Source organism: Danio rerio, chromosome 13, assembly GCF_052040795.2.
Source record: "Danio rerio strain M-AB ecotype USA chromosome 13, GRCz13ab, whole genome shotgun sequence".
NCBI classification, from domain to species: Eukaryota; Metazoa; Chordata; class Actinopteri; order Cypriniformes; family Danionidae; genus Danio; species Danio rerio.
Window position 1 is genome coordinate 22,455,386 of NC_141033.1, and position 24,727 is coordinate 22,480,112.

The 24,727-nt window shown below is 34.7% G+C and overlaps 1 protein-coding gene across 3 annotated transcripts in view; it reads left to right on the forward strand.

The window, feature by feature from the left end:
* atrnl1a (attractin like 1a) overlaps positions 1-24,727 on the forward strand; it is a 465,931-nt gene that overhangs the window by 228,383 nt on the left and 212,821 nt on the right. For 2 of the 3 annotated variants that reach the window (XR_015505851.1, XM_087279119.1), the window contains exons 23-25: positions 4,518-4,612; positions 6,595-6,673; positions 10,924-11,081. The exons of the other annotated variant lie outside the window; for it this stretch is intronic. Coding sequence is in view for 1 of the 2 variants with exons in the window: in XM_087279119.1 (XP_087135245.1) it covers positions 4,518-4,612; positions 6,595-6,673; positions 10,924-11,081 (332 nt within the window). In the remaining variant the exon portion in view is untranslated. The remainder of the gene's footprint in view (positions 1-4,517; positions 4,613-6,594; positions 6,674-10,923; positions 11,082-24,727) is intronic. 3 annotated transcript variants of the gene reach the window in all.

The window sequence follows — 24,727 nt, forward strand, 5'->3', positions numbered from 1 at the left end:
GCATGGTCCGGCGCAGCCTTCACATGGTCACATAGCCCTGACATTGACTCGCACCTCTTAAAAAGTGTAACTATATGTCGGAAAAAGGCATAGCACAAGCTCTGTGATTGGTCACTTGGTAGCTGTGATAAGCGTGGGCAGTGCTGAGAGCCACAAGTGCAATTGAGCGAATGTTTACAAGTGTCGAATCCATGAAAGAGCTCCAGAGGGAAAATGTTGTTTTGTGAGTCTAAATAAGCGCGTTTTAGCCACTTGTACATAAAGGTATTGTTCAGAAAAAAAACAAAACACTCTTGAAGAAACTCGATACAGACAAACATAACAACCTTCTACCAGCTAGTGTTTCAGAAATGTTATTGCAGAGCAACATCAAACAGCGCGCAGAAGTATAAATGCACAGCTATACGCAAGGCAGGCATCGTGGGTCACGGCGATCGCTTGACGCAGAAATATAAACTGTCTTTTATTTAACAATAGTCTCTTTTAAAATTTGGTTGATTTTTTAATTTAACATTGGTTACGGTTAAATACATTTTATTCTATTTTGAACATTTTCATTACTTTTTATGTTCTTAATGTTGTTGTATTGAAATTGAAATTTTTGTGCAGTTAGATTAGTATTGATGTGTGTTTACAGTAGTGAATGATATTATAAAATGTGTGTAACCCGGGGAGTGACACTGACAACAGATGTTTGGATCCACATGCAGGTTTATTCAGTGGTCAGGCAAGCAATGGTCAACACAGGTGCAAACAGATGTATAAGGCAAATCCAGAAGCGTAGTCAATATAACAAGTGAGAGGTCGAAAGGCAGGCGACAGACAGGGATAACTAAATAAACAAGACTAGGTAAGAACACGGGAAAACAAGGCTAGAAAAACACGTTGTAATGTCACTGTGGCAGATAACAAGACTCAGCAAAGTGAATGAGTGAGTGTGTTGCTTAAATAGTGTGTGCTATTAGTCTCTGACAATCCTCAGGTGGTGCGAGTGTAATCAGTCTAGATGAGGAAGCATGTGTGAGTGTCAGCGGAGTGCATGTATGAAAATGTAGTCCAGAAATGGCAGATTTGTAGTCCATAAGTTATTGTGAGTAAGATCCAGCGATCTTATGAAGTACGATCGCTGGTAATCATGACAATGTGGTACATAAACTTATTTCTCCCAAAGCAAAATGCATTTTGGACCCAGTGCAATTAAATCATTTGTGCATTATTTTCCTGCTATTTTGCATTTTAAAACAGATATCTTACATCATACCTACATATAACTGACTTATAAACTGACCTTATATTATCAGGTATATTTAGCTAAATCATGTGCTTTTGTTATCCATACATTGCCCATCTGGAAAGAGCTGTAATTTGCTACTTCATTTCAGCTTGTTGCATTTGAACCAGTTTATATTTAGTCTCAACTTATTATTTAAGGGCAGTGTGCCATTTCCTTTCCTGCTTCTAAAAAAGATGACTCCAGATGTCCCCAACTCTCTGCTGTTCTCATTACCGCCAGCAAGGTGTTCCAAAATTGAGGATGATAACGTTTATGGTGGAAGACATTAAATAAAATACCTAGATCCCATTTGCCAGGGATGGCTTTCTGTTATTGCTTTCATTTCAGACCTCTGAACCTGGAAATGAAATGATGTTCTGCAGAATGTTTAGAGCAAAATATACTTTGGCTTGATGAGACTGTTATTTGAGATTCCTTTAATGGCTTTATTGAATTATGTATTGTAAATAGACGTTTGCATTTCGTAACCAGAACACGGCAATATACAACAATGAGGTTGTGATCAGAACGTTCTCTCTTGGATTCTTATACACATTTTGATGTATTAGATGATGGTGAAAATATTTTGGAGTTCAAGAAAGGTTAATGACCTCATATGTTAATAATTTTATTCCTCTGAAATAGAATAGTAGCACATGTTTTTTAGACAATTTCACTGGATTAAATTACCACAAAATAACCATGTTATTTAGTGTTTCCTGATTTCTCTCATGGGAAAGTGGATTTGATGGCTAAATACGTGCAATTAATTAGCTTATTGAAAGCAAATAAAAGCAAATAAGTTGGAAGCAATGGAACATATTTTGTGTATTGTTATTTATATTTGCTTCATATTTGTGTTGTGCTTTGTGAAATCTTTAACACATGGCTCAGTTGGCATTTTTGTGTGGAGGTTGCATGTTTCCTCCGGGTGCTCTGGTTTCCCCCACAAGTTCAAAGACACGCAGTAAAGGTGAATTGGGTAAGCTAAATTGTCCGTAGTGTATGTGTGTGTATGAGAATGTATGGGTGTTTTCCAGTGATGGGTTGCAGCTGGAAGGGCATCCACTGCATAAAACATATGCTGGATAAGTTGGCGGTTCATTCCGCTGTGGCAACCCCAGATTAATAAAGGGACTAAGCGGAAAAGAAAATGAATGTATGAATGTTTGTATTATATGCAATATTTGTAATTCTTCAACGGATTTCAGTAGCCTATAGCTTATTTCATCTAGATCTATAACACTACAAAATGGACACGTAATTTGTAAAGTTTTGTATTCATATTTTGTATTATCTCCAAAATAAATAATCCGTCGCCCAGTCTCTTACACACATATATAGTTGAAGTCAGAATTATTAGCCCCCCTAAATTATTAAATATGTTTATTTTTTCCCCAAATTTCTTTTTAATAGAAAGATTTTTTCAACACGCGTGTTATTGAAACACCAAGGAGGAAACAGCAAAGAAATATCACTTATTAAATTAAAACTGCTTTAATTATTATTTTAAGTAACAGTCTTAAATTTAAAAGGCAAACATGAGAGCAATCTTATGCAAAAGACCTCTAGCCTATTAGGTGTTTTATGGAATATCTTAAACTGACCAGTAGCAAGTTTTTTTTCTTTCCCTTATTTATTCTTTTTTTGGCACATGTACTCATAAGTAATGTGAAAACTAGTGTAATGACAGCGGCACATTATCTTGCAAACTTTCCTCTGCTTTCACTCTGCCCTGAAGCCCTGAGGTATTTGGCGGGCTGAAAAAGGCTGGCCGCTGGCCCAAAGAAAGCCCCGCTTTGGCACGATCAGGCCCCGGAAGTGACTATGGAAAAGCGACTGGCCTCTGCTCACACTGGCTTGCTTGCTTCAGGCGCGACAGTGGAAACGCGGCTATTGTGTGTATACAAAAAAAAAAAACAAAAAACAGACCAACTGCTCACAAATTCCTTTGATTCAAAAATATTTAGCTTCTGATGAGTGTTTTTATTTTAGCCCCTAAATGCAGTCATGTAAGTGAACACAGATGCACACTCAGAAGTATTCATCACAGCAGGACATCTAAGAGAGTGGGCAATAACAGTTGTAAGTGTCCTCTCAAGCACCATAGACATGAATACATGAAAATAATGTAACTTAAAACAGCCAGCCTGTTGGTCTTCATTTTAGATTTTCTGCTCTTATTTATCCCAATTCATGATGCAGAAAAACTCTCTGAAGTTTACCAAAGACCCTCATGGGATAAACATAGCTTTGCTGTATACCTGAGGCAAGAAAAATTAGAGAAAGCGCAAGATAACCAGCAACAATCTCAGTATTTCTGTGACGGCAGAGGGTACAGAGTGGTCAGAGGAAGAGATAAGCTGAAGAGTGGTGCTTTGATCTGATCTGCAGTAATTCTCCATCTCTCTGCGGTTGTGGCATGAACACGGCTATTTGTTGAACCTAATATCCTTTAGTTTCGCTCGCTTTCTGTGAACATTTCCCAATCTGCTATGGTTTTGTCTGAATTTGTTATGTCATGCATGGATATGCAGAGATAAATATCTTGTGAACAATCCCTGGAAGTTTTTCTTTGGTTTGGTGTGGTCTCAGAGACTTATTTTGTGAGTTTGCAACTGCTCATTTTGAGAACTAAAGTTTCAAATTGATGATCAAGTTTGATTATCTACATCTCCAATCATTTAAAATAAAATTATTATGGAAAACACTTCAAATGACTTATTGTGAAGTGCTTCTAATTTATAAAAGGTTTTGTCAATTTCTAAAAGGTCATAAATGATAACTAGAATCCAGCAAACGCCTCTTTTTTTTACTTTTTTTTGTCCAATATTGTCAATGACAGTTCAGTGTTTTCTTTCTTCGGCAGAGTTGATATTAATTTTGACCTGCTGGACAATCAAATCAATCCTCTGCCTTCCTCTGTCTGTTGCTATTTAATCATATGCCGTCTTCACAATTGAATTGGACAAGGTGACCTTTAGTTGCTCGTGCAGATGTGAGCTGTCAAAAAGTCCTTCATATCATATCAAATGCTTCTCTCTAAACCAGACTTTGTGTTTGACTTTGAGGGAAAGCTGTGATTGCCATGATATTTTGATTTAAGCAAGATGTGAACATGAAGACTTGTTCCAAGCAGTCACCTTAACATGTTAGCTAAACTCAAGATGTTTATGCTGAAATTGTTTGACTTACAAATTCTAAATACTTTTTAAAATCTGTGTTTTTCCTTTCACTTCACTAGATAATCTACTGATAGACTACCAGTTCACCTTCAGTCTGCTTCAGGAAGACGATCAGCACTACACTGGTATTAACTTCATGGCAAATCCAGAAGAGGTCAGTGCCTTTACAGAGAATTAAGAAACAAGCTTTTTAACTATTTGTATTTTATTTTGAAGTGTACTCCAAATAACATCTTTGTAACAACAGCATTTGTGTCCTAAAAAGACACAATGACAAGATGTTTTTTTTTTTTTTTTTGAGCACAATGGATGCTAAAGTAATATGTGACAACATAATTACAGCCATTCATTTGATAGTTACTGCACTTTACCTTTTAATTAGGAAACTAAAATGTGTTAAGCTTGTAATCAAAATTGACGTCGGATGAATGGACATACAGATTGATGGATGTATGTATTGATGGACTGATGCACAGATGGACGGATGATGGATGAATGGATGGATGGATGGTTGGAAAGACAGATTGTTGAATGGTTGGACTAATGCACAGATGGATGGATGAATGGACTGATGCACAGATGGACTGATGTATGGATGAATGAATGGACAGAATGGAATGGGTGGATGGACGGATGCAAATATGGATTAATGGATGATGGATGGATAGACAGATAGATATATGGGCAGTTGGACTGATACACAGATGGACTGATGGATGACGGGATGGACAGACAGACAGATAGATGGATGGATGGATTGATGCACAGATGGATGGACAGATGGATAGACAAACTGACGGACGGATGGATGGATGGATGGACTGATGCGCAGATTAATTAATGAATGACGGATGAACAGACAGACAAACATATGGATGGCTGGACTGATGCACAGATAGATAGATAAATAGATAGATAATTAGATAGATAGATAGATAGATAGATAGATAGATAGATAGATAGATAGATAGATAGATAGATAGATAGATAGATAGATAGATAGATAGATAGATAGATAGATAGATAGATAGATAGATAGATAGATGGATGGATGGATGGATGGATGGATGGATGGATGGATGGATGGATGGATGGATGGATGGATGGATGGATGGATAAATGGATGGACGGAGGGACGGCCGGATGGACGGACAGACAGATAGATAGATAGATGATAGACGGACGGACGGACGGACGGACAGACAGACAGACAGACAGACAGACAGACAGACAGACAGACAGACAGACAGACAGACAGACAGACAGACAGACAGACAGACAGACAGATAGATAGATAGATAGATAGATAGATAGATAGATAGATAGATAGATAGATAGATAGATAGATAGATGACAGTGAGTTGGATGGGTGGATGGGTGAACAGACTGGTGGATGAGCGAATTGTTGGATGAATGGACTGATGAACAGATGGATGAATGAAATGACTCATGCATGGATGGGTGGATGGATTGAGGGAGGGAGGGAGGGAGGGAATGATGGATGGATGGATGGATGGATGGATGGACAGATGCACATATGGATTAATGGATGATGGATAGACAGACAGATGGATGGATGGATTGATGCACAGGTGGATTGATGATAGATAGATAGATAGATAGATAGATAGATAGACAGACAGACAGACAGACAGACAGACAGACAGACAGACAGACAGACAGACAGACAGACAGACAGACAGGGAGATATGGATAGATGGATGGATGACTGGATGGATGGATGGATGGACAGACAGATGCATTGATGGATAGATGGACTGATGCACAGCTGGATGGATGAAAGGACTAATACATAGATAGGATAATGGATTGATGAATGGATGGACAGAAGGATGGATTGATGCATGCATGTATGTATGGATGAATGACTGATGCACAAATGGACTGATGAATGGATGAATGTATGGACAGACAGACAGACAGACACATTGATGATTGGACAGTTGGACTGATGCACAGATGGATGGATGACTGGACTGATGGATGGTGGATGGATGGATGAACAGACGGATGGATGTATGGATGTTATCCACATTTTTGTAATTATGGTAAAAATACAGTTTATTCTGTATTACAGTTGTAACATATCTTTTGTTTATGTTGTTTGTCTTCCAGACCAATAAGAACCTCGATATGTCAATAAATGCATCTAACAATTTCAACCTCAACATTACATGGTCCATCGGTTCAACAGGTAAAGTATTTCATGTTAAAATAATGAAATCCCAAAAGAAAGAATGACTTTGTAAAATAGTTTGAGCTATATAGGCCTGCTGTGTGAAGCCATTTGTCAGGGCATTCATAAAATGCTTTTTGATTTCAATTAAGATACACAGACACTGCTCTTGCACAGGCAAATGCCTAAGCGGACTAGTTTTCATTTAGTTGCTGTTTGAATAAAGCTGTAGGACAAGCAGATATGCGGAGAAGTGTTATAGATTGCCCTATAGACACAGATAAAGCAGACTCCCTGTGGTCACTGCAGTAATTCAGATATAGTGCTCGAATGTAACAGTCATTGTCATGAGAGCACATTTAAAGAAATATTGAAGACTGAGCTAAAAAAAACGGTTAATGGAAATTCACATTTTGCATTGTGATAAATTGCTGATAAGTAAAAGTAATCTTAATGGAACAGTCACTTTATGGGTCATCAGGGATACATTAGTGTAGACTGACTGACGTTCATGTTCATTTGCGGTTGAAGATTTACTGTATTATGATAGAGCATGTACGTTGTAAAAATGATTTCTCAAACTTGTAAATCACTTAAATTACGATTTGTTACTTGCATAAAAAAATTATTTCTGCAATCTTAAAAGTTTCTTCAGTTTGGTCTGCTTCTTTTTTGTAATGTTACATTTGGTCGCAACTTCAAAAAGAGCTAAAAACTAGCAAAAAAAGACTAGCAAAAAAAGCTTATTTACTCACCATGGTGTTGTTCTAATGCCCTGTGGTCTTACTCATGTTTTTTGCAACACAAAAAGAGAATCTAAAAAATGGTCTTGCTCATATGCGAGTATTTGATGGCTCTGAATTGCAAGCAGCATTAAACTTTTATAAAGGGTTGAAAAATCGTGCTGAATGGTGTCATGTGCCATATTTTTTTCATGGGTTCTGTAAGTCTGTGTTGTGATAGTCGGTACATTGGTACGCATCTCTTCATTTGTGATAGTCGGTACATTGGTACACATCTCTTCATTCGTGAGGTTGTATTTGTGCTGCGATTCACAGAAAAAAGTTCACAAGTTATTAAGTTAAATATGTATGTGCATCAAAACAAGAAATCATCTTCTAAAGTTAATTTAATATTTAACTGTTATGTGGAAATGTAGCTTTATTTTTCTAGTCATGATATTTTGTGCATAGTTGAAATGTTTAAACTTTTTGTCCCTGGCGTCTTTTTGACCTGCAAATAACATTTGCTAACATAGACAAATTCTCATTGTTCAAATGGCATAAGACTTTGTACTGTGTTCAACACTAGATATTTGGGCTGCACGATTCTGGCTAAAATGAGAATCATGATTTTTATAAATTTTTTTTTTTGCTTAGAATAAAGATCATGGTTTTCTTATGATTGTAGATGAAAAATAAAGGTTAATATGAGCAGGCTATTAGTATTGTTATTTCTCAAACACAAGATAAACAATAATATATTAGACCTACAGTATGTGTAGGTCTACTGTTGGTTAAAATGATACATTTTGGATGAACTTGGAATTGTGGACTTGAATAGACTTTAAATTTGTCCTGGTCGGTAATGCACAGTAAAGTGATGAATATCAGAATACTCTTTATAACTTGAATAATAATAATACTAAGTTAAATTATTATGTTTGAGACATATGCTTACAATCTGTCATGTGACATTATTTAGACCAATTTTCTCTTGGTAAAATCAGACATTTGCCATTATCAGATTCCCTCCTGCATTATATTCAACATTATATAGGCTAGAGATGTTATAGTGACACTGTTAAACATTTATTCTTACCCACAACACTTTGTGTTCACTATAAAAGAAAAAAAAATCCAATGATTGTTGTAATTATAACTCTAAAATGCAATATAATCATTTAAATGATGTGCGCACTTTCGGTTTTACTTTTACTGTCGAGTACGGTTCATGTCATGACTGTCGTCATTCCGAGCAAAAAAACAAAAAAAAACAAACAAACAAACAAACATGCAAATCATATCATGGGTCCCAAACAATCACTCTGTGCGACAAACTGAATGTTATTTACAAGTTTCTTATATGTTATTCACAGCCTATGCAGGTTCTGTCTGTTAAAGTAGACCTCATTCACAAACATGCTCTCTGTGGAAAAACACACAGCTCACGGTCAGCTCATGTGTGATTTCATGTTTGCGAATAAATGATTATATGAATAAAAGAATTGTATTTTTGAGTGAAAAATATCTTATTAAAACAGTAGATGTCTCTTTCAACACTATTTATTGTCCTGAGCAACGCATATAAAACAACGTCAAGACTTGTGTGACCGCCTTTATGCTTCTCTTTTGACTTTATTATTAATTTATTCATTTTCTTTTTGGCTTAGTCCCTTTATTAATCAGGGGTCGCCACAGCGGAATGAACTGCCAACTTATCCAGCACATGTTTTACGCAGCAGATGCCCATCCAGCTGCAATCCATCTCTGGGAAACATCCATACAAACTCATTCACACTCATACACTATGGACAATTTAACCCACCCAATTCACCTGTACTACATGTCTTTGGACTGGGGGGAAACCAGAGATGCTAACTGACCTAGAAAAGGCTCGAACCAGCAACCTTCTTGCTGTGAGGTGACAGCGCTACCTACTGCGCCACCTCGCCACCTGACCTGATTATAATTGGCTGAATCTTAGAAATTCTGAATAAAGATCATGCGGGGGATGATATCTAGATCATGATCTTTCTTTGATTAATCGTGCATCCCTACTAGATATAAAAAAGCTGAAATGCTATCTTAATTTTATTTTAATATAAAAAAGGCATATTCATGGACTTTTCAGAAATGAAGTGGCACACCTCCAGCAAAGCAAAAAAAAGTGGTTCTGCACATTTGTTTAAAAAACACGTCATATAACAGCAGCTCAGGTTTGGCTGTGACAGCCAAACCTAATGGTTACAAAGTTCACAGATTCAAATCCTGGCACGGCAGGGTTTAACTGGGGGAGTGAATAACCAGCACTCACACCACCCTCACTACCAAAGCTGAGGGGATTTCCTTGAGCAAGGCACCAAATGCCTAACTGCTCCCAGAGCAACCCACTGCTGCGGGTTTGTGCTCATACAGTGGGTCGATTTGGATAAAACAAGTGTCTGCTAAATGCTTCAATGTAAATGTCTTGTGCATTTTTAATCAGTTACAACATCACAGGCACACTGTTTTCAGGAGTTTTCAGGAGTTTTTTTAACAAATAGTGTTTTTTTAATGAGTATAATTATTTCATACGTTGTACTGTTGATATTAAAAATAATAAAAAAAATAGTCTGTATATAGGTGTTTCCCAGGATTGGGTTGGAGCTGGAAGTGCATCCACTGTGTAAAACATATGCTGGATAAGTTGGCAGTTCATTCCACTGTGACGACCCCTGATTATAAAAGGGGTTAAGCCAAAACGAAAAAGAATGAATGAACGAAAGTTGGCAGTTAATTCCGCTGTGGAGACCCCTGATTATTAAAATACTAAGCTGAAAAGTAAACAAATGAATGCTAAAAAGTTGTTTTGTTGCCTGTTGTCTTTAGAGACCAACAATAAACAACCCTAAACGAGTACCAGGGGTCAATTTGAATGTAACTCTGTGCTTTTCTATTACAAAACAACTTTTAATACTCATGGATCCTGATGATACATTAAGGTTTTATGAAACAAAACTATCAGTCACAAGAAACTGAACGTTACTTAAAACATATATCCACAGCTTCGCCAAATAGTCCTAAATGGGCACGCAACAGTCTATGCAGCTTAACCATTGACTTCAACCACCATAGGCCAAGGTTTTGTCTTTTTTCTACTGAAAAAGAAAAATGCATCTTGGATTGCCATAGTAGCTGTAAATGATTTGGAAATTTACCTCATTTTGGTTTTCTTTTTTGGTTCAACATCAAAAGTTCATGCGTCAGTTGAACATCACCATCAATGCATAATGGCTGATTTTATTAGATTTTTGATAAACTACTTGTTTAACTCTTGAATCTATTTAAACCCTCACTATAGAAGACTTTTTAAATATTTAATTGTGACACATTCCCTATTGATCATGCTGGCATTCAAGCACAGCTCTTTACAATGATAATATAGATCTGCATCAGATGTTGTAAAGTTGAAGGGTCGATCAGAATAATAGGCCATATTTAATCTTGCAGAGTGTTTTGTATGCAAGCATTGTTGTTGGCTGACATTGTGTTTTTTTGTCCCTGCAGCAGGTACGATCTCCGGGGAGGAATTCCCTATAGTGTCCAAGACTAACATCAAAGAGTACAGAGACAGTTTCTCCTGCGAGACCTTCTCCTTTCTGGCAAATCCCAATATCACTTTTCATGTGTATGTCAGCAACTTCTCATGGCCAGTCAAAATACAGGTAAGATCAACTGCTACCTTTGGTGTATGTTTCATATAATCAGTCTAAAACTCCTTATGTTTCAAGGTTGCATTGTTGTTGATAAGATTAAAACTAAAACTAAAACAGTTTAAAAAAAAAAATAATTATATATATATATATATATATATATATATATATATATATATATATATATATATATATATATATAAACAACACAAGAAATTGAAAAAAAAAAAAAAACAAGCGAAACTTACAAGTTACTGACTATTAGCAAAAAAATGGTGGTTTTCAGAATTAGACTAATTCTGTGGCAGAAAATCTGACCTGTGGCTTTAAGTAATTGTAGATTGTGCTTTTACAGTCAACCACTTTATATATAAATAAATATAAATCTTTTTCAACATCACTTCAGTTGCCAAATAAAGTCAAACAAGCGTGTTTAACTATATTATCTTTAATATTTAAAAGTTAGTCTGAATTTCCTTAAACTTCACTTTAATTCATTTAAGCTGCATTTTACATGTTTTTCAGTTCACACTCTCCACAAACACACAGGGATTATCAAAAAAAATATTTGTATTTATTCACACTCACTTCAATGTCTGTAGGAATAAAACTTAGGAGTATAAATATACAAGACATGAATTACTAATGACAAACAGGTGAGCAAGCACAGGTGAAACCAATAAATATTAATGAGGGCGGGAAAACAGAACAGAGGAATCACATGATACAACAAAAGATAGCACATGTAACATGACAGGGAGAAACAGAATTCTAACACTAAGTTGATTTAAGCTATACAAACAAAACTGCTTTAGTCAGGATTTTTTTGGACTTTTTGAAAGTAGTGCATTACAATATTGAGCTACTCCCCCTAAAAAGTTACTAACTGCATTACTTGGTTACTTTTTATTAAAAAAATTATGCGTTATATTACCTTTTAGTTACTTTTGCATTACTTTTCCTTATCTGCTTGAGGTTAACCTCAGAACTTGCAGGTGTTTTTTCACCTTTTTATGGAGAAGCTCTGCATTTAACAGCCATCTATAGAACCTACACCTTCATTTTCCTTTAAAAAAGGTAGGATAAAAATATGTTTTGAGAACCTTCTGAGCCCAGATTTACAGTACACACTATATATACAGATTAATGACAGCATGTAAAGTAATGTGTTTGCTTCTTTTGAATTTTTAGTGTTATTATTTAAGTAAATTCACTGTCCATTGAGGTAAAGACTGCAATAAAGCCTAAGAGTACTAACACAATAATTTATTTAGGCAAATACAGATTTTTTTAAACCTTTAAAATGTTTGATAACAAAATGAATAGGAAGACGATAAAAAAAAAATATTAAATCCCCAAATCAAAATAATTCCTTGAGCTTTATACATTGGATAAATTGCTTCATGTGGTCTTAACAAATGTGTAAATTGTTTCCCAAAAGAGAAAAAAATTCTTACTATATTACAAAACGTATTTGCTTCTACAGTAATGTTAGACAGTGGCTGCACCTCCTCAACGATAAAATCAATAACCTTTTTTTTTAGGTTTAGTCAAACTAATTCTTTTACCTGGAGGAAGTGAACTGATGTCGATCATAGCTGCCATTGTTTCTGTTTCTGTCTGTAGTGATAATGGGCGATTTGTGAATGAATCATTTGTTTTAACTGGATTGTCATGAAAGGTTTGCATCTTCAGAACAGAGCTTCACTTGCGAGAAAACAGTTAAACGGGTCATCTGGAGTGTAAGAATGACAGATGAGCCATAGATAAGGAAACGCGTTGTACGCACAAACATCCATTAGCCTACATAAATAATTTTGTTTTATTAAGCTCAAAGATTTGTTTCAAAACTATTTAAAAATTCAGTTTTAATTTCCAGCAAATAAATAAATAAAAATAATAACGAAGTGTGGTCAAAAAACTGAGTTATATCCAAATACACGTGCTACGCCCCATATGGTCCAAAACCTGACAGGTGAACAAATCTAAGTTTGTTTTTCATTCATTCATTTTCTTTTTAGCTTAGTCCCTTTAATAATCTGAGGTCATCACAGCGGAATGAATATTTTGTAATATTTTATTCCTTTAATTCTTTTTCATTTGTAAAGATATTTGCGTATTGATCTACATCCTGTGTGCATTAAGCAATGTTTAAGCGAGGCGCACAACTAACCCGCTCTGCAGTGGACTTTAGACCTCCTCTCAGCTGGTCTATTGAGCAGTCTTTTTTAGTTCCTCAAAATAGCAACTTGCCAGCAATGCATCTTAACACACCTCCTTATTTAGACTAGAATGCCTATGGGCGCACATACAGTATGAGCGCAAATGCATATGCTATTTAAACAGCATGGTGCAAAACGTCAAAACGACACTTGCATCAAGCTGAAACTAGCAAAAAACAATTACACCACGCTGGGTGAATGATAGGGGCCTTAGTTAGTAGATTCAGTTAGTGGAACAGTACACTGACTCATCTGCTGTGAAAAAAAGAGACCTGATAATGATGATGAGAGAAAAAGAGATGCCTGTTTTTTCACAACACGCTTTCTCATTGAGTGTGTGATTAAATCAGACCTAATTTTTTAATACATTTTGTAAATTTTGTAATTTTTTTGAAAAGTAACTAAAAAAATTATACTTATTTTTAAAAGTAATGCATTATATTACCTCTAATTTGGAAAAGCAATATTATTACGTAACACGCGTTACTTATCATGCATTACCCCCAACCCTGCTTACAGTATACAATATTTTGCATATGCTATATTCATTCATTCATTCATTCATTCATTCAGTCTTAATATATACACAGTGACTTGTGTGATATGCTTATAAGCCATTGTGTATGTATTTGTTTGAATTTAAAAAGTACAAAGTTTAGTTTCAGCTCCATCTCTTATTATTACAGTACTTTTCTTAGATTTTATAACTGATATCCTGTTTTACACTAAACTGATTAGCTTTTTATTTAATGCATCATATTTAATGAATGATAAAGTAAAATTATTATTATTTTTTTTTTTTCACGTTGTGTGGCTTACTGGCTTTGATCAAAACAGAATCATGATCATCAATACCTTCATCACCCCAACTACAAATTACTGTAAATATTACGCATAAAATTTGTTTTTGATTTTAAGTCAGGCTTTCTAAGCCCTCATATCCAAATAGTGTGGCGAGCGTAAACCATTAAAAAGTGTGTTATGGAAAATAATATGTTTAATGATCCGTGAGTCTTTGTGCTCATCAGTTATTTTAGAGTGCATTAGAAAAGCGCCGACAAACCGCAAAAGATATCTTCATTCTCTCAGTATTCTCATCTATGAGCTGAACTATTTTTAAATACTTGTGCTTTTCAGTGTTTATGTCATTCTCTATTAGGTAATCCCGAGAAATGTGTTTTAGCTGGTAAGCTATTATATTTTTCAGGGTATTTGTTATTGTTATTTGTGCTTATGGTGGCCTTTCACATAAATCCTACAGTACATTGATAATATTAGACAATTTTAGTAGTTGAAAAGGCACTACCAATCTTCTTAAAAGTTAATTATTAATAAAAAGACTTTTACGAAGAGTCTTTTAATTATTTTATGATGACTCTTATGCTCAGTAGGCTATAATTATTTGTACATTTTTCAAAACAGTAAAATCTTGAACTATTATTTATTCATTCATTTTCCTTTGGCTTAGTCCTTTTATCCATTAGAGGTCGCCACAGAGGAGTGAACTGGCAAATTATCCAGCATATGTTTTACACAGCTGATGACCTTCCAGTTGCAACCCAGTACTGGGAAAGACCCATACACTCTTACATTCACAAACATACACTATGGCTAATTTCTTTCTTTCTTTCCGGCTTAGTTCCTATATGTCTTGTTTCCACTGACTGGTACAGTACGGCACAGTTCGGGTCAGTATGCATCGATGTCATTTTCTCTCGAGAAAATGTCTAAAGTAAAGCTGTACGGGTCTCTTATCATATGAAAAGCACTTCTAACACAACAGACACTTTATACACATGAATACTTTTGTATAAATGTTTTTTTCTCTTGTTAGAGAGTCATTCCATCATTCTGAGTTCATAATAGTCCAATAGGTGATGCTGTGATGACAGAGCTGATTTTTTCAGCAGTATAAGCAGTCATTCTACAGTCTCTAGTAACACAATTATTTAAAAATCAGACAGTTTAAGGCAAAATTTTTAACCCTCCTTTGATTTTTTTTTTTTTTTTTAAGTGGTGAAATAGATCAAGAAAAGTTATATTATGTATATCTTTTTTTATTATTCTGAAGTGTTATTTCTTTTCTTTTGGCTGGAATTAGTTTTAAATTAGTTATGATTAGTTACATTTATATTATTAAATATTAAAATATTTTCTAAAAAGTGTTGAAATAAAATTTTTTACTGTTAAACAGTTTCAGTATGAATAGTATTCTGTCTTTACCTATATAGACACACAGTGTTTGAAGTTATTATAACATTTCTTCTTAATTTCAAACCTGTATTTTTTAACACTTTTCTTTAAACATGTCTCAAAACATGGCACCTTATTTGTTAATTTATGTTTTTTTTAGATGCTTTGAAATAGAAATTATCTTATTCATCACAGACATTTAGAGGCATATATTTCCTGCTCTTTTTTTATTTATTTATTTTTTGTCCTTTTTCCACCTTTACCCAAATAGTGTAGGCCTGAATTAGAGTAGTTACTGAGCCCTTTTACTCCAAGATCTACTCACTCCAAGATCTACTCAAATGCCCCCGCCACTGGTACAAATTCTGCTTTCCCTTTCCCCTTCGCGTTCCGCAATATCCGTGGAGGTCCAGAACAGGTGGTGCTGCTTATAATGAGTCAGTGAGTAAACCATCGCAGTCATCAGTCTTCCCAGCAACCCCTCAGTCAGACCATGCTGTGCCCTATGAGAAAGTGCAACTTCACCGTGGTCTGTTAGTATCAGCTCTCTATTGATTGCGGCTGTGAATCATTCCCATTAATGCAGTTTTACCATAGCCACATATAGATGAGAGTGTAACACAAGCCCTTAATTGTCCTCATCAGGACCACAGTCATCTATAGACTGATCTGAGTAACCGGAGAAGAACCCACTCTGACCTTCATCACGGCTGATGGACATCCAGTCAAGCTGCTTTCAAAATAAAATCATCCATCCCTCCGATTTATTGGCCTATTTGGTGCATAAAGAGAAAATAATATTTCCCTCTGCCAGCCAGAGTAAGGGAAGTTTCATCTTCCTTTTAAATGACTCCTTTATCGACTGGAGAAAGAGATTAAACTGTTTTTTTTTCTTTCTTTTTTTCTCAGCTAGAGTTTAACATCTTTCAGCTTTTGTTTATAGTGTTATCATGATACTGGTATTTCTCTTTTTTTCTATGATACTTTAAAAAAAATACAAAAAAGATACTTGGTTTTAAAAAAAAATATACAATGTTTATTACAATGCAGAAATTTTACCACAACATTAAGGACTGAACAGTTTAAGTTTAAACATCTTAATTTCTTCATTTGTCTGAGTTGACCTCATGCCTTAAGATTTTTTTACTATTGATCCAGTCAGATTTTTACTTTACCTGCCATTTTCACTGTCCCATCACAGCTGACACCCAGCTGACACTGCTTGTTGGAGAAGGGTCTGGCTGGAGATTTGCACTTGCACTTTCAGGCTTGCGCTCTAGGGCTGAATTTAAACAAACAAATTAAGTTAAACATAACTAAATTTTATTAGTTTGTTTAAATTCAACACATATAGGTTGTATGCATATTTTTTTTCAGTCTGGTGTGGAAAATGTAATTTATTGCAGTGCTTTTTGTACATTCTTAAATCGACTTTATATCGTATATCAATCAGTCAGTGAAGATTGTTAGTTTTTAAAGAAAACAGATGCTGATTTTGTAACAGCATATAGTTCACCAGAAGTGTTTGACCCAAATTACTGAAAAAGTCCTTCTGCATACGTCTGCAAATACCCTATAAGTTATTAAAACTATTATGTGTAGAAATGTGTTGAAAATGTCTTCTTTCTGTTAAACAGAAATGGGGGAAAACTATATACAGGGGGGCTAATAATTATGAAGGGTTAATAATTCTGACTTCAACTGTATTAAGCCACACACACATTGATATTCTGATAACATTTCTTCCATATTTATTTAATAGTTTACGCAGATGTTTTTATTTGTTGCGATTGAAAATCTGGGTTATTCCACCAAATATTGTTTTCTTAACTTTTCAGAAGCTATGAATTTCAGAATTAAATTCTTGCAACACAGGCTTATTCTTAAAACATATCCTTATATATGTTTTCGGAGATTGCAAATTATGTAGCCAGAAGTACATCTTACAACACTACGGGATGGTTACCAGTTTGTCCTGTTAGCTCGCTATGTATCGCTATGTATGTACAGTATGTCCTGTTAGCTCCGATATGTTGGCAGACTTGAGACGCAGAGAGGAGTTGACCACAGTGACAGGATTCGAGTCTGGTGAAGTTCCAGAAAGTGGCTGTGACAAAAACAGAAGTCCAAAAAATAAACAAATAAATAACAAGGTGAGAATGTGGTACAATCTGAACACATGGTAAAAACCAGGTGAGGGCTTTTCTTTTTCTGGATTCTTTATGAAAACTGTTGGGTTTTTGGAAGATGGAGGGTGGGTCAGTCTGTCAGTCAGTCCACAGCGGCCTCTAGTGGATTTACGCTAGAACAGCAGGTGCAAATGGCACTTACGAGAGAAATTTGAGATCTCAAAAAGCGTACACATCGGTCTCTGGTGGATTCGCAAAAACAAAAACTGCAAAAAAACGTACCTCCTGGGACGCATTTGGCGCTCTCCAGAAATGTTAAAAATAGGGGTATGTTTTCAGAGTGAGTCTGGGTTGAATTCTTAAGAGGGCTAATAATATATACCCTTAAACGTATTACAAAAAAAAAAAAAAATCTAAACTGATATTATTCAAGGCAATCTAAAAAATAAGACTTAAATATATATTGTAGGAAATACAGTGAAATACTGTTCCATTAAGCATAGCTCTGGCAATATTTGGAAAAGAATATTAAATTCGGAGCACTAATAATTTTGCCCTCAATTCATTTTCTAGTCTCTCTATGCCATCATATCTGTCAGCAAAGGTTACGTGTGGTTTGTGAGTGTTTTATGTGGTCTCATTCCTCATGTGGGTTAATAGTGCAGGTCAAGGCTGTAGAGGCTTGTCTACAGGTGATGTGCTCTGGATGAAGTGTATGTGAGAGATCGCCGTGTCGCTGTCGGCTCTGTGGCTTAACTGAACCGCTGACATGCGAGTGATTGCTATCACAGTTGGAGTTGTGTTCTGCATTCATCACCATCAGTCTTCACTTTTCCACTGTCTGCAGCATCTCCTTCACAGTCACTCAATCCTCTTCCACTCTCTATTTCTCTCTGCTGCCGGAGATTCTTCATTTATAATGCTGTGTTCGCTTTGAAAGGGTTGAACACACTGTACCAGCTTAATCAAATGAGCAATGCAGAAATACTTAAGTTGTCATTTTATGATATTTTATTCAGCAAGGATGAATAATGTGACAGTATAATGTTACACCAAATTTTGATGGGAAATAGACGTTGTTCTTTTGAAGATTCTATTTTTCATCTTGAAAAATATCACAGTATTTTATGAATATATTAAGCAGCCAGCATTGTCTTCAACACTGATTAAATAAGAAAGGTTTCTAGAGCATATGGATCATTTGACACTGCCTATATGTTAGTTCACCAATATTCTGTTATATAACATAAAATGTATATGTAATATGTAAGTATATGTAACATTACATGAAATGTAATTATTTAACACTCATATTTTTAGTAAAATATTTTAAATATGAAAATGTGATAAAAAATAATCTAAGCATTAAAAAATAGTTTAAATGTTTAATAATTTAAATTAAAAAATAAAATAAATAAAAATAAAATAAATATAATACAAAAACTATACTACATTCAATAACAGAAAAAGATTTATAACACTGCATGACAACCACAAAAGTTCATTAATTACATTTATTTATTTATTTATTTATTTATTTATGTAATTTTTCCAGTTTATTTGATTTTAAATTTTATGTTTTCCATTATTTGTGTTTCTTCCTAACAAAAGTCATGTTTGACATTATATTTTAGTTTTAATTTAAATTTTAACTGGCTATTAGGGGTGTGATGAGATTTCGAGCTATGGGATCCCGCATGACTAAATTGCGCCAAGGTGAAAATTTGTCATGCGAGTTGTTACGATGGAGCTTGAGGGTGAAATTAGCATTTAAGATTGGAGGCAAGATGCGTGGGCGGGCCGATTACCACTCAGCAAATGTACAGTTGCGACTTTGAGCCACATTTTGCGATGGGATATTCCATACACACACGCTCTTTGGCACTATTCTCTGCACCAACTGAGTCAGTAAAGCAATTTTCATGCTGCTATTGGCCTATTTAATTAAAATATAGTTAAAATAGCATTCATTACAAGTTTATTTAAAACAAGCACCTAAATAATAAGCACCTTTGTTTTTTTTCAGTTTAATAAAAATCTATTTTTACTCATAATTAAGCAAATATTTTGCTAAAATTTAAAATGATATATATACACTATTTTCCATTCACATGTTAGCAAAATATTTGCAGCGTTTAAATAGTTGATTTTTTAAAAGAACCTAAATAGTTTTTCATTACGTGATTGCTTCCCCCACATCATTGAGGATTCCAAAAAATAGTATAAAGAATATCTTCTTGTCTCGTTCCTGTCAACCACATCTTGTGTCTCGTCTCGTGAAGTATGCATCTCATCACAGCCCTACTGGTTATTGAGTAATTAAAATAATTATGAAATCCAGAAAAGGTGTACAAAAATAGATTAATATAAATAAAAATTATTAATGATTGAGTAATATTAATACGAATATACAATTATTAATAAAATAGATAGATATGAAAATAAAACAACACTACATGGCAGCCACAAAACAAGCTGCAATTTTCGCAAGCTGCTTTTTTCCCCATTAACAATAAACTGAAAGCCTAACCACAAAAATGGAGGTTAATGGCATATTGCCAACACAGTTTGCACATGTTTTACCTTAATGCTTGCGATTATTAGTATCTCTTCCTATTAATCACAAATCTGGTTTACCATTACCTGGTTATCAGTTTTAATCCAGACTAAACAAGCCTCTTTAATGAGTAACAGTAGGAGAATCAGAAAGTGCTCATAAGCTTGGGAAAGATAGTTTCCTGCTCTTTCCGCTCCCTGAGGGTCATCAGTTACTCCCAGGATGACTTCAGCTCAGAGATCAGGGCTGGTTTGGGGGCAGAACATGAGGGGATTTGCCCATCCGTGTGGAACAGAACTATATTTAGCTTGGTACTGTGGTTCTGTACCTCACTGCTCCTGGATTTTTCAGTCCACATCCAGAGTGTACTGTTGGACTTTTTTTTAAATATTTATTTACTTGTTAGGTATTTCAAAGAGGTTTTATTAATGCACATGAACAGATTTTTAGCTAAGTGCATTTTTTTGTTGAAGTTTATGTGTTATTATGTTGATTCAATCCAAATACGAGACATTCACTGGAAGGCTAGTGATACATATTATGCCAGCAGTTGAACGTATGATAGAATCTGTAATGATGATCTATGGGGTTTACATAATCTTGATTCATAAGTGTTTTTGCTGCATCAGTGTTAACATCAGGAACAGTTCTCATTAGCTTTAAGTGTTGCTCCTGATCATTTTTTTTTCTTGTCTACTAGTAACCAATCATTTAATCCATTAATTGTTTCTCTTAAAGGGATCATTTACACAAAAATTACAATTCTGTCACCATTTACTCACCCTTTATTTGTTAAAAATATTTATTTCTTTTGTTGAATGTAAACAAGGATATCTTTAAAATGTGTGGTAGCTGCCATTCACTTTCAACCAGCATTCTTCAAAATATCTTTTTTCTGTGTTCAAAAGATGAGAGACACATATAAATGTTAATAACCACACAAGGGAGAGAAACATGATTAGGTTCTTTTCATACTTTAGTGAACTATCTTTGTAAGAAACAGTAAAACATAGGCCAGGCTAGCATTATATTTCAAATACTTTTTGTTTGTTGTTTTGACCAATGCAGTTTTGTAGTGCCTCAACAAAATTGTCTGGAAACAAACAAACAAACAAACAAACAAAGGGATTAAAAGAATAAACTGAAAATTATGTCATCATCCTCACCCATCACTTTTCACAAACATTTTTTTTGAATAACACACAATTAGTTAATATTTAAAAAAAAAATAAAAAAAATTAAAGTATCTTAGTATAAAGTTAAAGTATAAAGATTTTGGTACTTAACTATTTGTTTTTTTATTATGGGTGTAAATGGTTACTGTTTTTAAAAAAAAAAATAAAAAAATAAAAAAAAAAACTCAACAAAGCTTAGAACATCTTGAGAGAGAGTAATTCATTTTTGGGTGAACTAATCCTTTAATTGGTTATTTCTTGCACATTACTTCTAGTTTATTACTATGCAATTACTATATGTTGAAAGAAGCTGCTGAACTTGCCAAAATATACCATCCTATATGGTATCTCAAATAGTGTTTCAATCATTTCTTTAAATTAAAAATAATTTCTCTATAAACCACAGTCAAAAAAGATGTGTTAAATCCAGATTGAAAAATATGTTGTTGACCTGAACAACAAAAATACAACAACAAAAAATAAGTATGTAAATGGTATACCCAGGGGCGTACTTAGTGATTTGTGGGCTCTAAGCAATTCCAGATAAGAGGTCCTGCACTGAAACTCAAAACACTCTCTTTCACTGTAGATATTTTTTTTTCTCCCTTGTTTCAGGATTTTTGTAGATAAACTGCATGCTAAAAATATAAATATATTAAGTGGAACCTTCTTAATTTATTCATTCATTCATTTATTCATTTTCTTTTCGGCTTAGTCCCTTTATTAATCTGGGATTGCCACAGCGGAATGAACTGTCAACTTATCCAGCATCTGTTTTACGCAGTGGATGCGCTTTCAGCTGCAACCCATCTCTGAGAAACATACACACATACTCATTTACACTCATACACTACAGACAATTTAGCCTACCCAATTCACCTGTACCACGTGTCTTTCCGACCCAGCCAAAGCTCGAACCAGCGACCTTCTTGCTCTAAGGCAACAGCACTACCTACTGCTTCACTGTGTACTGGAACCTTCTTAATGTAAAATTAAATACAGTAAATTCACAAATGAAAAACAAAAGCTGTGTAGATTTTAATATTTTCATGTGCAGAAGGAAGATTGCAACATTCATGATGGCCACCAGTTTAGAAAAAAAGTAATGACATTAAAATCTTAATGCTTAGACAGATTCAACATATGATAGAAAAAATATAAAATACCTTTATGATGATTAAAATAGGCATCTTGTCATTGGCATCTGAGGCCCTAAGCTGTTGTTTACCTCACTTATTGGTTAGGTTCACCCCTGAGTGGACCATGACTACTTTTTTAGTAGAATTCAAGAATACTTTGCAAAAAGGGACATGTACTGCTTATAATGTGCAGTATGGTTACTTGCCCCTCAGTAGTTAGCACTGTATAAGTGGTAAAAGTGAATTGGATAAACTAAATTGGCCATATGAGAGAGTGAGAGAGAGTATGGGTGTTTCTCAACTCAATGTTGGAAGAGCATCCGCTGCGTAAATCATATGCCAGAGTAGTTGGTGTTTCATTCCGCTGTGGTGACTTCTGATAAATCAGCGACTAAGCAGAAGGAAAATGAATGAATGAGCCATTTAGAGTAAGTAATAAAAAGGTGTTCATAATATTCTGTCCTTACACTCCTCTTTTTTTTTTCTTTTCTTCAGTCTGATTGGATAGATTTTCGTGTTGTAAGGTCATTTTGTCACAGCCGTTCTGGACCAAGGAATAGAAAGTGATTTGATTTTGTACACACACATCTCTTATTTTCCCCAGTCCAGTAGACATCATTAAATAGAATGCCTTTAGTAATTTCATTTCTGACAGACAGTTTGCGGTCAACATCAGCCTCTGTCCATCTCGGACATCTGAGCGAGTCTCTCTGGATAAAGGGAAAATTGAAACGGTTAGCCAGAAACACAGCAGTGCCATATCTGTTGATAGCTTTATCACTGCAGATTGCCTTTCATGGCAGTGAAAGAGGATCGGTAAAGCTAAGTGCTCAGTGCACCAGAATACGAGAAGGACATGACAGAAGAGATTACTTCATACATTGTGTCTCTTCTCACACACTCACTTGCTCATTCATTGTAACCTTTGAAATGAGTGCTGCATTAATGCTTTTGTGAAGAAGGAATGGGTGGAAAAAAGAACAAAACTGTCAATGGTGTAAACACTGATGGCAGAAATAACTCTGATTTCATTCATTCATTCATTCATTTTCTTTTCAATTAGTCCCTATATTAATCTGGGGTCGCCACAGCGCCACAACATGTTTTACGCAGCAGATGCCCTTCCAGCCGCAACCCAACACTGGGAAACACCCATACACATTCCCTCACACACATAGACTTCGGCGATTTAGCTTACCCATTTCATCTATACCTCATGTTTTTAGACTGTGGGGGAAACCGGAGCCCACACCAACTCGGGGAGAACATGCAAACTCCACACAGAAATGCCAACTGACCCAGACGGGGCTTCTTGCTGTGAGTCGATTGTGCTACCCAGTGCCATAAATAAAACAATAAATAAAAGTATTGCAGTTAACTATATAAATTGAGTTAGTAAACATGCTTGTATGAAATGTAATTATCAATAATAATATTAATAAAACAATAATAATCAATCTCATTTATTACATTATTATTATTGTTAATGTATTTATTTTTTTTATTTTTTATTTTTATTTTTTAAGTGATGTTTAACCAAACCTATAATATTTCCTATAATATATTTATGTATTATTTTTTAACCTATTTATTTATTTATTTTGTTTGGCTATAATAAAAGCAGTTTTTTATTGTTTTAATGTCAATAACATTATTATCTCGCTAAATAACTAGTAATATTGTCACAATCAGACTTGTAGATCACTGGGAGTCATTCACTTTTACTCAGGACTACAAATCACAGCTGAAGCTGTATGTTAGCAATCAGCAGGAAAACCGGAATAGGTGCGTGGTGCGTGACAGGATTTTGTAGTCCATATGTTGACAGATTTGTAGTCCTGAGTGAAAATGAATGATTCCCAGCGATCTACAAGCCTGGAAATATTTAATGTACTGTCATCTGGGCAGAGACAAAAGTCATTAGTTATTATTTACAAATATTTAAAAATAATAAAAATCATAGGAATAATATTTTTTGCCTTCAAATGTATGTTTATAAAAATAAATAATTAAATACAAACTAGCAAGCATATAAACAACCAAAATACATACACAAATAAATTTAAGCTGTATTATCACATTTATTTATTTTTATACTAATACAATTCAATAAATGTAGTACTTATTTTTTTGCAACTTTAATAACCTTTTCTTGCAGTTTTAGCAGGAGTGTCAATACAATATGAAATGCAAATGCAAGGCCTTTCATCACCGAAACCTGACATTCTGGGATGATTTGATGC